This window comes from Lithobates pipiens, unplaced genomic scaffold (genome assembly GCF_037356315.1).
Source record: "Lithobates pipiens isolate NorthernLeopardFrog02 unplaced genomic scaffold, aLitPip1_a1.2 Scaffold_27, whole genome shotgun sequence".
Classification (NCBI taxonomy): Eukaryota; Metazoa; Chordata; class Amphibia; order Anura; family Ranidae; genus Lithobates; species Lithobates pipiens.
The window spans coordinates 2662898-2676596 of record NW_027507788.1 but is presented as its reverse complement, the minus strand read 5'-3'; the positions used below and the strand labels follow the sequence as shown (position 1 = coordinate 2676596).

General features: G+C 51.1%; 1 protein-coding gene across 1 annotated transcript; it reads left to right on the top strand.

The window, feature by feature from the left end:
* The first annotated feature begins 1357 nt into the window (after positions 1-1357).
* Positions 1358-13439, top strand: LOC143933411 (rho guanine nucleotide exchange factor 5-like). The gene is made up of 11 exons (XM_077456300.1): positions 1358-1625; positions 4507-5050; positions 6001-6071; positions 6149-6387; positions 8227-8387; positions 8905-9057; positions 11425-11563; positions 11635-11709; positions 11899-11991; positions 12534-12694; positions 13274-13439. The coding sequence occupies exons 1-11, from the start codon at positions 1367-1369 to the stop codon at positions 13437-13439; spliced, it is 2061 nt and encodes a 686-aa protein (XP_077312426.1). The 5' UTR covers positions 1358-1366.
* The last annotated feature ends 260 nt before the right edge of the window (positions 13440-13699 follow it).

Genomic DNA, 13699 nt, shown 5'->3' with positions numbered 1-13699 from the left:
TAATTCTCGGTATCTGTTCTTTTTCTGTATGTATGGACTCTGCACAGTACTACTTCTCTTGTCCTGTATGTCGGGTGTAATTCTCGGTATCTGTTCTTATTCTGTATGTATGGACTCTGCACAGTACTACTTCTCTTGTCCTGTATGTCGGGTGTAATTCTCGGTATCTCTTCTTATTCTGTATGTATGGACTCTGCACAGTACCACTTCTCTTGTCCTGTATGTCGGGTGTAATTCTCGGTATCTGTCCTTATTCTGTACGTATGGACTCTGCACAGTACTACTTCTCTTGTCCTGTATGTCGGGTGTAATTCTCGGTATCTGTTCTTATTCTGTATGTATGGACTCTGCACAGTACTACTTCTCTTGTCCTGTATGTCGGGTGTAATTCTCGGTATCTGTTCTTATTCTGTATGTATGGACTCTGCACAGTACTACTTCTCTTGTCCTGTATGTCGGGTGTAATTCTCGGTATCTGTTCTTATTCTGTATGTATGGACTCTGCACAGTACTACTTCTCTTGTCCTGTATGTCGGGTGTAATTCTCGGTATCTGTTCTTATTCTGTATGTATGGACTCTGCACAATACTACTTCTCTTGTCCTGTATGTCGGGTGTAATTCTCGGTATCTGTTCTTATTCTGTATGTATGGACTCTGCACAGTACTACTTCTCTTGTCCTGTATGTCGGGTGTAATTCTCGGTATCTGTTCTTATTCTGTATGTATGGACTCTGCACAGTACCACTTCTCTTGTCCTGTATATCGGGTGTAATTCTCGGTATCTCTTCTTATTCTGTATGTATGGACTCTGCACAGTACTACTTCTCTTGTCCTGAATATCAGGTGTAATTCTCGGTATCTCTTCTTATTCTGTATGTATGGACTCTGCACAGTACTACTTCTCTTGTCCCGTATGTCGGGTGTAATTCTCGGTATCTGTCCTTATTCTGTATGTATGGACTCTGCACAGTACCACTTCTCTTGTCCTGTATGTCGGGTGTAATTCTCGGTATCTGTTCTTATTCTGTATGTATGGACTCTGCACAGTACTACTTCTCTTGTCCCGTATGTCGGGTGTAATTCTCGGTATCTGTCCTTATTCTGTATGTATGGACTCTGCACAGTACCACTTCTCTTGTCCTGTATGTCGGGTGTAATTCTCGGTATCTGTTCTTATTCTGTATGTATGGACTCTGCACAGTACCACTTCTCTTGTCCTGTATGTCGGGTGTGATTCTCGGTATCTGTTCTTATTCTGTATGTATGGACTCTGCACAGTACCACTTCTCCTGTCCTGTATGTCGGGTGTGATTCTCGGTATCTGTAGGCCGGCCTGTGATTTGTGGTATTGCCCCTCCCCCAGGTATGGCGATGTTTTGCCGGAAGCGCTTGTACACGGGGTCCCCGCCGGCGGCAGAGGTGACGGTTAAGCGTTGCGCTTCTTGTCCTCAGTCCTGTAAGCCGGTGTTGGCGGAGCGCAGACACAGAGAACGATTGTTACTCGGAATATTCCGGAATAAGAAGCCGGGGAAACGCATCTACAGAGGGAAGTGGAAGTCCTACGATGACGTCCGGCCCCGGGCCCTCAAGGATCAGCACCTCGGGGCCCTGCCGCTCATAGAAGGTGAGACAGACAGATTTCATAATGAGGTGTACCTGGGTAGAGTTGGGCCGAACATGCCCCGCCCCCCCCCCCCCCCCCGGCATTCGGTTTACACCAGGACTCCCGAACATCGCAACAGATCGGCCTGAACTCCATTAAGGTCTATGAGACCTGAACTTGAAAAATCAAAAGTTCCCATTTTGAAGGCTTATATGAAAGTAATTGGCCATAAAAGGGGTATGGGGGTCCGGGTGATGCCCTGGGGGACACGTACCAATGGAAAAAAACTGATGCTTTTAGTGAAACAGTAAAAATCTAAAAATCCTTTAAATACAGTGCCTGGGGGTCCCCTTAGTCTGCCTGTAAAGTTGGGCATCTGTAGCCTGTATGGAACCTGCTGCAGCAAAACCGACGTGTTATAAAGAAAAATAATGAGATTTAAATTGCCGCCAATAGAAAAATGTGAAAAAAAAACAAACGACTTGTGGGTCCCCCCCCCCAATCCATACCAGGCCTCTTATTCTAGCCTGGTCAGGAAGGAGGGGGGAGGGGGGGGGGGGCGAGCCAGCGCCCCTTAACCATACCAGGCCACATGGGGGTGGGGTTCTCTGTGGAACAAGGGCCTCTTCCCGACAACCCTGGGGGGTGATTGTGTGTGTGGGGGGGGGGTCTGTGGGCAGGGGGCTTATTGGAATCCGTTGGCAAGTGAGCCCCCAGATCCCAGCCCCCCCCCCCCCACCCTATGTGAATGAGTGTGGGGTGCGTAGCACTCCTGTCCATGCACCAAAAAAGTGTCAGAAATAAAAACGCACAATTTTTCACAATTCCTCTTTATTAATTTTTTTTTTTAAATCCATCGTTGATCAGGATGCCCGCCGCCGCCACCGCCTGACCCAAAAAGAAAAATCTCCAACCAATCACTTCCGGTGACTCTCCAGCAGCAATAATTGGAGATTGTTTGTTTGTTTTCACAGAACACCGGCAGAGTATAAAGTACGGTACACAATATAATGACATTGCCAGTCCGCCCGCTACTAACCAACAACATGGCCGCCTCCAAGGCGGCGACAACTTGCATGCGCTGCCGGCGTTCTGTGAAAACAGCCGACTCGTCCAAATATTGCTGCTGGAGAGTCACCGGAAGTGATGTGGTTTGGAGTTTTAGGCAGAACCACCGGTGAGCCGGAGATGGCAATTTATATCCATCATTGGTGTCAGTGGGAGGAATAGTGTCCCATCATTGGTGTCAGTGGGAGGAATAGTGCCCCATCATTGGTATCAGTGGGAAGGATAGTGCCCCATCATTGGTGTCCAGTGGGAGGAATAGTGCCCCATCATTGGTATCAGTGGGAAGGATAGTGCCCCATCATTGGTGTCCAGTGGGAGGAATAGTGCCCCATCATTGGTGTCAGTGGGAGGGATAGTGCCCCATCATTGGCGTCAGTGGGAGGATTTGTGCCCCATCAATGGCGTCAGTGGGAGGAATAGTGCCCCATCATTGGCGTCAGTGGGAGGAATAGTGCCCCATCATTGGCGTCAGTGGGAGGGATAGTGCCCCATCATTGGTGTCAGTGGGAGGAATAGTGCCCCATCATTGGTATCAGTGGGAGGAATAGTGCCCCATCATTGGTGTCGGTGGGAGAAATGGTGCCCCATCATTGGTGTCAGTGGGAGGGATAGTGCCCATCATTGGTGTCAGTGGGAGGCATAGTGCCCCATCATTGGCGTCCAGTGGGAGGCATAGTGCCCCATCATTGGCGTCCAGTGGGAGGGATAGTGCCCCATCATTGGCGTCCAGTGGGAGGGATAGTGCCCCATCATTGGCGTCCAGTGGGAGGGATAGTGCCCCATCATTGGCGTCCAGTGGGAGGGATAGTGCCCCATCATTGGCGTCCAGTGGGAGGGATAGTGCCCCATCATTGGCGTCCAGTGGGAGGGATAGTGCCCCATCATTGGCGTCCAGTGGGAGGGATAGTGCCCCATCATTGGCGTCAGTGGGAGGGATAGTGCCCCATCATTGGCGTCAGTGGGAGGGATAGTGCCCCATCATTGGCGTCCAGTGGGAGGGATAGTGCCCCATCATTGGCGTCCAGTGGGAGGGATAGTGCCCCATCATTGGTGTCAGTGGGAGGAATGGTGCCCCATCATTGGTGTCAGTGGGAGGAATGGTGCCCCATCAATGGTGTCGGTGGGAGGAATAGTGCCCCATCATTGGCGTCGGTGGGAGGGATAGTGCCCCATCATTGGCGTCCGGTGGGAGGGATAGTGCCCCATCATTGGCGTCCAGTGGGAGGGATAGTGCCCCATCATTGGTGTCCAGTGGGAGGGATAGTGCCCCATCATTGGCGTCCAGTGGGAGGGATAGTGCCCCATCATTGGTATCAGTGAGAGGGCTGTATCCAGGCAGAAAAGGGGTCGCAGTTTGGAGACCACTGATCGATATCATAATTATCGGTCGTTTTATCTTTACATGTCCCAGATATGAGTCTAGATTTGGAATGGTGAAGGTCGTACTTTGGACTTTCACCACATTCCCCCACTGTTCACCAATATTCACCGACATGTGTTCTCTGATGTGAAATGGGGCTTGCAGTGCGATTCGCCCCATTTGTAACCCGGGAAGGTGGCATTCTCTGCCCGTTTACCTAGAAACGTACCCTGCACATCCGCCAGTCTGAGGTGCTGCATCTCCATTCATGGGTAAAGGTGGTTGGGTGGTCTTGTGCCGGAGGCAGCCGGTCCTTCGATATGCCATAGTAATGGCTTCTCTGGGATCCGCAGTGGTGATTTGTCCTTCACAATCCAACTGGCTGCTTTAGTTTTACTAGGATATGAATTGACTTTCTAGCTGTAATGAAGCCGTCACAGGCCGGGCCTTATTGGGTGGTTTTGTATCTTGCAGAAGGAGCCGAAATTTTTGAAAATCCTGTGTATCAGCCTCCTGGAGATGAGACCCCTCTGTGTTCTCATCGTATGGACTCCTTGGCACTGCCGACTACCCAAAACAAGGCATTAGACCACCATTCCAGTGCCTCCTCCCACATCCAGGACCCGAGGGAGAGGAGAGAGGAGGTTACAGAACAGTCAGACCCCACCCACCAGGAGCCGAGAAAGCAAGAGGTCTCAGGACAGTCAGTCTCCTCCCACCAGGAGCCAAGAAAGCAAGAGGTCTCAGGACAGTCAGTCTCCACCCACCAGGAGACATGGACACAGGAGGTCAAAGGACAAACAGTCCCCGCCCATCAGGAGCCCTGGACACAGGAGGTCTCGGGAGAGAGAACTCCCACCCACCAGGAGCCAAGGATGTGGCAGGTCTCAGAACAGGCAGGTCCCACCCACCAGGAGCCAAGGACACAGGAAGTTGCAGGACAGTTAGTCCCCAGCCACCAGGAGCCAAAGACGCAAGAAATCTCGGGACAGACAGTCCCCACCCACCAGGAGCCAAGGTACAGTAACCTAGGATTTCCCTCTTGCTCTCAGGCCTAAATCTGTTTTTCCATTATTTTAGTAAAAATGTTCTTCACGTTTTTAGGTACAATATATGTTTTCCCCCTCTTGGAGGTAGGGTCGCCACCTTTTCTTCAAGCCAAACCTGAGCACTTCAGCGTTGCACAGCAATTTTTTTTCATAGTATGCATAGATGTTGCTTTTAAATAACATTCCCCACTTTGCATCACAGTCCACAGAGTTTCCCTTTTGCGTCGCAGTCCACAGAGTTTCCCTTTTGCGTCGCAGTCCACAGAGTTTCACTTTTGCGTCACAGTAAGTGGGGACTCTGATGTAAGGGAGAACTCTGGGGACTCTGATGTAAGGGAGAACTCTGGGGACTCTGACCTAAGGGATGCTCTGGTGTACAAAGAGGACTCTGACGTAAGGGGGAGCTCTGAGAACCCTGATTTAGCTTGGCGTACTCACTTAGAGGCAGGAGAGAGAAGGGGGGAGACTTAGTCCAATCTCAATAATGTGTCCGGGTCTCAGACAGTCTGAAACCCGGACGCATGATTCCAAACCCGAACTGTCCGGGTGAATCCCGAACAGGTGGCAACCCTACTTGGAGGTCACACAGCACATTCCTCTAGACTTCTAGAATCCGTGTTCTCAGTAGAGCTTCACTTTTCTTGGTGATTGCTATAATTACAATATTAGAGGCCAATTTACTAGGTCACTCATCCCTAATCAAGGTCATGGACCATGGCTATGGGGAGAGCAGAGGAGGGTACTGCACCCAGGCCCATGGGGGGAGGGGGTTCAGAGTAAGGCTTGGATGCAACCAGAATCCCTGACTTATACAACGTTTAGTAAGCAGTGTGATTATTCTACAACTCCCCCATGACCTCTGACCTCCCCCCCCCATCAATCTATTGATGGATTGTTCTGATGTTATTTCTCTCCTCAGCCTGTTTGAGAGACTGATGAAGAAGGGGTCGTATCGTCAAAGGCAGAAGGGGTCCAAATTTGTCCACACACGTGAGAATATCTTCTGTGGTGTTTGTTGGCTTGTAGTGGTGATTGATCAGGACCTGATCTTTGTGTCCCGTCTCCAGAACCTCTCTATCAGGACTATTGTGTGCACTACTCCAAAGGTGGTCCAGGCCAGTCCCCCTTCATCCTCTCCGTCAACTCCTCCCTGGCATTGGCTGGCAACACTTCCCCAACTTTCCTCAGAAGTTACCCCAGCGATGCGGCTCCCCGTCACTACACATCTCTGTGGCAAGAGCTACCCGAAGTGAAGGAGAGAGGGATTACCGAAACCATGACGATGCAACGGAAGCAACTACAGGAGGTAAGAGGCAACCCAAACCTAGTAGTGCAGGAGGGTCCGAGGCGTCCCGAACCCACGAGTGCAGGAGGCTCCGAGGCGTCCCGAACCCACGAGTGCAGGAGGGTCCGAGGTGTCTCGAACCCACGAGTGCAGGAGGGTCCGAGGTGTCCCGAACCCACGAGTGCAGGAGGGTCCGAGGTGTCCCGAACCCAGGAGTGCAGGAGGATCCGAGGTGTCCCGAACCCACGAGTGCAGAAGGGTCCGAGGCGTCCCGAACCCACGAGTGCAGGAGGGTCCGAGGTGTCCCGAACCCACGAGTGCAGGAGGGTCCGAGGTGTCCCGAACCCACGAGTGCAGGAGGGTCCGAGGTGTCCCGAACCCACGAGTGCAGGAGGGTCCGAGGTGTCCCGAACCCACGAGTGCAGGAGGGTCCGAGGTGTCCCGAACCCACGAGTGCAGGAGGGTCCGAGGTGTCCCGAACCCACGAGTGCAGAAGGCTCCGAGGTGTCCCGAACCCACGAGTGCAGGAGGCTCCGAGGCGTCCCGAACCCACGAGTGCAGGAGGCTCCGAGGCGTCCCGAACCCACGAGTGCAGGAGGCTCCGAGGCGTCCCGAACCCACGAGTGCAGGAGGGTCCGAGGCGTCCCGGACCCACGAGTGCAGGAGGCTCCGAGGCGTCCCGAACCCACGAGTGCAGGAGGGTCCGAGGTGTCCTGAACCCACGAGTGCAGGAGGGTCCGAGGCGTCCCGAACCCACGAGTGCAGGAGGGTCCGAGGTGTCCCGAACCCACGAGTGCAGGAGGCTCCGAGGCGTCCCGAACCCACGAGTGCAGGAGGCTCCGAGGCGTCCCGAACCCACGAGTGCAGGAGGCTCCGAGGCGTCCCGAACCCACGAGTGCAGGAGGCTCCGAGGCGTCCCGAACCCACGAGTGCAGGAGGCTCCGAGGCGTCCCGAACCCACGAGTGCAGGAGGCTCCGAGGCGTCCCGAACCCACGAGTGCAGGGGGCCCCGAGGCGTCCCGAACCCACGAGTGCAGGAGGCTCCGAGGCGTCCCGAACCCACGAGTGCAGGAGGCTCCGAGGCGTCCCGAACCCACGAGTGCAGGAGGCTCTGAGGCGTCCCGAACCCACGAGTGCAGGAGGCTCTGAGGCGTCCCGAACCCACGAGTGCAGGAGGCTCTGAGGCGTCCCGAACCCACGAGTGCAGGAGGCTCCGAGGCGTCCCGAACCCACGAGTGCAGGAGGCTCCGAGGCGTCCCGAACCCACGAGTGCAGGAGGCTCCGAGGCGTCCCGAACCCAAAACTGCAATATTCTGTTATCTTCAGGGCTTGTGGAGTCAGGTCCAGAGATGGTCAATCACTGATGGTCAGTATGGATACCTTTTTAGTGACTTCTTGGTTGGTCAGCATGTCCAGCTTTATCTGGGGAATCTGAATGCTCCGGCGGTGACCATGAGGTTCCTCCTCTTATTGTAAAAAGATGGAAAAAGGTTTTCTTCATCTGCTTGGACATCTGACATCGGAAGGAGTCTCCTGGGATGTAGACCTGTACCTTAACGGAGTGTGGGGTGGGGTCATCATAGATATTCTGTCCACAAAAGGGGTCACTGTGGAAGTCCTATTGCATTGCTTTGGTCCTGAAGAAGACCTCATTGGAGTTCCTAGGTGTCCAATTGGCAATGGGCTGGGTAACCTCCACCCATGGCCTCCAATGTTTTCTAGAATCCGGATTGCTCTGTCCAGTCCGGTTATCAGCAGACCTTCCCCTTGTGGTGGTCTTTATCCTTGCTGTCCTCACCTCTGATTGGCCTGTCACGTTGGTAGGATTACGATGACTGATCTGGTTGTGTCTCCCCCCAGGCAATGTTCGAGGTGTTGGTATCGGAGGCCTCCTACCAGCGCAGCCTCTCTGTAGCCGTCAATCACTTCCAGAAATCCCAAAGTCTCTCCGACTGTCTCGTTACCTCTGACAAGCACACGCTCTTCTCCAATCTGCCCAGTGTCCGCCAGGTCAGCGAGAGGTACAAGAAAAATCTTCATGGTCTGCTCCTTGGTTCCCCCCCCCCCAACAGCAAAGTCTTCAGTCCTAAATCCTTTCTTCCTGGTTCCTAATAATGAATCCTGAACTGTTTTTATAGTGTTTTCACAGCTCTGGTATGGAAGTCTTTGGGGAGAATTGTGAGTCGCATAGGGGGCAGTAGTGAGCCATAGGATCAGATTACATGCAGCTTGTGAATTTTGTTTTAGTTTCTCTTAGAGCTCAGTTAAATACAATGTTGCTGTATAAATATAAAGACCTTAAAGGGAATTTCCTCTCCCCAAGTCCTCGTTAATATACACTTTACTGATGCACACTGTGAGATTAAACCACATGTTGGAATTGTTCGGTCTGTTAATTTCCTACAATGTAAAGAAGTTGCTGGCAGATTTAACCTGTGATCGTTATTTGGCATTTGTCTGCACCATTGGACCGCCCAATGGCTGGGTTCCATGTCGTTCTTGGAGTCTCATTAATATTCACCAATAAACTCTCTTCAGGTTCCTACTGGATCTAGAGGAAGGACTGGAGAAGGACATCTTCCTGAGTGACCTCGGAGATCGGGTCCTGAGACATTGTCCCGTCTTCCACCGAGTCTACATCCCCTACGTCACCAACCAGATGTACCAAGAGAAGCTCATGCAGCAGCTGGTGTAAGTCAGGAAGTGGCGACCTCCCTATACAAGTACTGCCAGTCACTGGGGGCAAAAAAGTACTAGCACTGGCAGTCACTGGGGGCAAAAAAGTACTAGCACTGGCAGTCACTGGGGGCAAAAAAAGTACTAGCACTGGCAGTCACTGGGGGCAAAAAAAGTACTAGCACTAGCAGTCATTGGGGGCAAAAAAGTACAAGTTTTACCAGTCACTTTGCCATTGGTTAGAAAAAAAGTGATGGGTAACAATTAATTAAAAACAATTAGTAAAGTGTGTGGTGTTGGGTTTTTATATAATATAAAACTATAGGTATGACCCTCCACCCCATGGGGCGGCTATGGGAGCTGCACTACCCCCACCCTGAGACACACACTAGGAAGGCGAGGAAATATCTTGGCCATTTTTATTCTTTCAGGAAAGAGACATTTGTATCCTTTTTGTTACATTTTTCAGTTTGTATCTGTAAATATAAAGTTTGTTTATACATTTATTACAAAATATATATATATATATATATATATATATATATATATATATATATATATATATACATATACATTTTTTTTTTTTTTTCTTGCATCCAAATCGGAGCAGTAGTCACTCAAGAGCTGATGCACATGGACAATTGCTACCATCAATGTCCTCTGATGTAAAATTCTCCACGTTTTCCTGCGTCTGTGGAGATGCAGGGGGTGTGTACCAGTTGGCTACAAAGGTTAATGACCACCATATATGAGATGGAGTGGGTGGTTCTGCTCTTTCTTGCTTCTTTCTCAGAATATTGGAATGTTCCTCCTCAGACAGTGGTGGTGTTGATGGTATTTTTGTTGATGTTGGAGTTTGGTGTTGGTGGTGTTGGTGTTGGTGGTGTTGATGGTGGTGGTGTTGATGGTGGTGGTGTTGATGGTGGTGGTGTTGATGGTGGTGGTGTTGATGGTGGTGGTGTTGATGGTGGTGGTGTTGATGGTGGTGGTGTTGATGGTGGTGGTGTTGATGGTGGTGGTGTTGATGGTGGTGGTGTTGATGGTGGTGGTGTTGATGGTGGTGGTGGTGTTGATGGTGGTGGTGTTGATGGTGGTGGTGTTGATGGTGGTGGTGTTGATGGTGGTGGTGTTGATGGTGGTGGTGTTGATGGTGGTGGTGTTGATGGTGGTGGTGTTGATGGTGGTGGTGGTGTTGCTAGTGTTGGCGGTGGTGTTGATGGTATTTTTGTTGATGTTGGAGGTTGGAGTTTGGTGTTGATGTTGGAGGTTGGAGTTTGGTGTTGGTGGTGGTGGTGTTGATGGTGGTGGTGGTGTTGATGGTGTTGATGGTGTTGATGGTGTTGATGGTGTTGATGGTGGTGGTGTTGATGGTGGTGGTGTTGGTGGTGGTGTTGGTGGTGGTGTTGGTGGTGTTGGTGGTGGTGGTGTTGGTGGTGTTGGCAGTGGTGTTGATGGTATTTTTGTTGATGTTGGAGGTTGGAGTTTGGTGTTGATGTTGGTGGTGTTGGTGGTGTTGGTGGTGGTGGTGATGGTGTTGGTGGCGGCGGGTGTTTGGTGGCGGCGGGTGTTAGAGTTTGGTGTTGGAGTTTGGTGTTGGAGTTTGGTGTTGGAGTTTGGTGTTGGAGTTTGGTGTTGGAGTTTGGTGTTGGAGTTTGGTGTTGGAGTTTGGTGTTGGAGTTTGGTGTTGGAGTTTGGTGTTGGAGTTTGGTGTTGGAGTTTGGTGTTGGAGTTTGGTGTTGGAGTTTGGTGTTGGAGTTTGGTGTTGGAGTTTGGTGTGGAGTTTGGTGGTGTGTGTTGGAGTTTGGTGTTGGAGTTTGGTGGTGTGTGTTGGAGTTTGGTGTTGGAGTTTGGTGGTGTGTGTTGGAGTTTGGTGTTGGAGTTTGGTGGTGTGTGTTGTGGTGTGTGTTGGAGTTTGGTGGTGTGTGTTGTGGTGTGTGTTGGAGTTTGGTGGTGTGTGTTGGAGTTTGGTGTTGGAGTTTGGTGGTGTGTGTTGGGTGTTGGTGTGAGTTTGGTGGTGTGTGTTGGAGTTTGGTGGTGTGTGTTGGAGTTTGGTGGTGTGTGTTGGAGTTGGAGTTGTGTTGGAGGTTTGGTGTTGGAGTTTGGTGTTTGGAGTTTGGTGTTGGAGTTTGGTGTGGGTTGGTGTTGGAGTTTGGTGTTGGAGTTTGGTGTTGGAGTTTGGTGTTGGAGTTTGGTGTTGGATGGGTGGTGTTGGAGTTTGGTGTGGTGTGTGTTGGAGTTTGGTGGTGTGTGTTGGAGTTTGGTGGTGTGTGTGGGTGTGGTGGTGTGTGTGGAGTTTGGTGTTTGGTGTTGGAGTTTGGAGTTTAGTGGTGTGGTTGGTGTTGGTGGTGTGTTTTGGAGTTTGGTGTTGGTGGTGTGTAATAGTTGTTGTTTTTGGGAGAATGGAATGTTCCTTCAGGTTCTCCAGCAGTTGGAGGAGCAGCCGGTTTGCAAGCGACAACTCCTGAAATCTTTCCTGGCCCTCCCCTTCCAGAGGATAACCCGCCTGAAGATACTCCTGGAGGTAAGTCGCCATGTCTCGGCCCGGAATGAGCCTCATGTTGGTTGTTTTTGTCATTCTTCTCCTCTTCATAGAATATCCTGAAACTGGCGCAGAGTGATTTCAGGCTGGTGTCCTCCATTGGAGACGCTGCGTCCGCTGTTGGTCAGGTGAGGTGGTATATTTGGTGTCACCGGGTAATTCTAGCTCACCGGGTGTAATCGGAATGATAGGGGTGGCGGTGGGGGGGGGGGGGGGGGGTTATCCTGTATATAGAAGGTTGCAATGTTTAGTTCTGGAATATTCTATGTGTCATGTCTCTCTGGAATGGCGCGGTGACCGCTATCACCTGTGTGCAGATCGTGACGCAGTGCAATGAGGGGGTGCGCAGCATGATGCAGACGGAGGAGCTCGTCCTCCTGGAGAAACGCATGGACTTCCAGAACACAAAGGTGGGGCGCTAATCCGATCAAATTTCATGAATTCGTCCTTTTTAAGTTGTGTAAAGTAACCATAAAGAGGACCTGACAACTCCGTTCTCCCCCTGACAACGCCTTCATCTGCTTTTTTACCTGCAAAAGGATGGCGCCATCTCTGGTCAGGCATCATCCATGCACAGTACCTGGAGGGGAGTCTGAGGAAATGACTCCACCCCCTTCTACAAAGTTACAATGTATAGTCTGATCGCTGGGGGAGGAGACTGAGGAAATGACTCCTCCTCCTTCTACAAAGTTGCAATGTACAGTCTGATCGCTGGGGGAGGGGAGACTGAGGAAATGCTTTCTCCTGCCTGCAGCAGACTGGTGACGACATCTCAGCCTAGGCGGAGTCACTGACTGACAGGTGGAGGTGATCTGTTGCTGTATATAAGGGAAAGTTACTGACAGGTCCACTTTAATATAACATTGTATTCGATCCGAATACCAGCAAATGTATTTCTATGATTTTTTTTTTTTTTCCCGGGTTCCTATTTTTTTATTTATTTTTTTTGCAGGCGGTTCCTCTCATCTCCAGGGGGCGTGTCCTGGTCCAGCACGGAGAACTGATCCGGATCTTCTTCCAGGATCTGGGATCCGGCCACCGCTCCGGTCTGACCACCAAACCCATTTACCTCCATCTTTTCAGCGACTTGTTGCTCTTGTCTAACAAAACGGAGTGAGTGCGATCAGAGCCGCGTCCGTGGTGATGACGTTTCTAAATAAAACCTTCTTCTATTTTCATTACACACCTTTTATATATCAGTCCCTGTGATGTCATCACCGGGGCTCTTCTGTGCTTCTCTATGCAATGGAGGCAGATCATGGCTGGTGGGAGGGGCTTCCTGAAAACATCCCCGCCCCCCGGCTTCAGTACTCCTCTCCAGATCCCCCATTCCTGATGCAAGCGGTGGGAGGAGTTATGCAAATATCAAAATGCCTTAATGTGTCAGTCTGGAGGAGTGGGCGGCCCTAGAAGGGCAGTATTTGCATAGTCCACGCCCACATGTGATGTTGAGCCCCCACACTTGGAAGAACAGAAATTCAATGAAAGGGGTGGGGCCAGGGGCAGTCAGGCTGGGGAAAGGGGGCGGGGCTCTATCTGACTTGCTGCAGCTTCTAATACACATGGTGAGAAGCTCACAGTGTGCGGTGAAATCAGAGGAAGCCATTTCCGGGGGGGGGGAAATCTTCTTCTATGACATCATTAAGACAATGAAGTATTTCCAGCCATTTAACCCTCTCTCTGTCCCCCCAGCACAGGGCGTTTCTTGGTGACGGATTACGCCAGACGCGGACAGGTAAAGGCCGACCACGTGAAAGCCAAAGCTCTGGGTCTTCCCAGTCTGGTGTTCCTCCTCCGCCTCACACAGAACCACCTCGGCCTGAGCTGTGATCTCGTCCTCCAGGCGCCCAGCGAGTAAGTCCCGCCCTCCACCGCGCCCGCCCTCCGCCGCGCCCCGCCCCCCGGGAATGGGACGTATTTTATGGCTGCTCGGGATTCTTCTTTAGCTTCTTCTCCCTCTTCAAATATTACTTCTGTGTTTTGGTGATGAGAATATCAACTATTTATGAGAGGCTCCGACTTTTTAAAAAAATTCCATTTTGTGGGTCTTTTAAATCATTTTTTTTAGTTTTTTAATCTTTTGTTGCACAAAAAATCCGGGAAAAAGCCCGGCGTGGC

Coding starts and splice junctions, on each gene's coding strand:
- LOC143933411 (XM_077456300.1), top strand. CDS start 1,367: ATGGCGATGTTTTGCCGGAAGCGCTTGTACACGGGGTCCCCGCCGGCG. Junction 1,626..4,506: donor GGCCCTGCCGCTCATAGAAG/GTGAGACAGACA, acceptor TGTATCTTGCAG/AAGGAGCCGAAATTTTTGAA. Junction 11,992..12,533: donor TGGACTTCCAGAACACAAAG/GTGGGGCGCTAA, acceptor TTTTTTTTGCAG/GCGGTTCCTCTCATCTCCAG.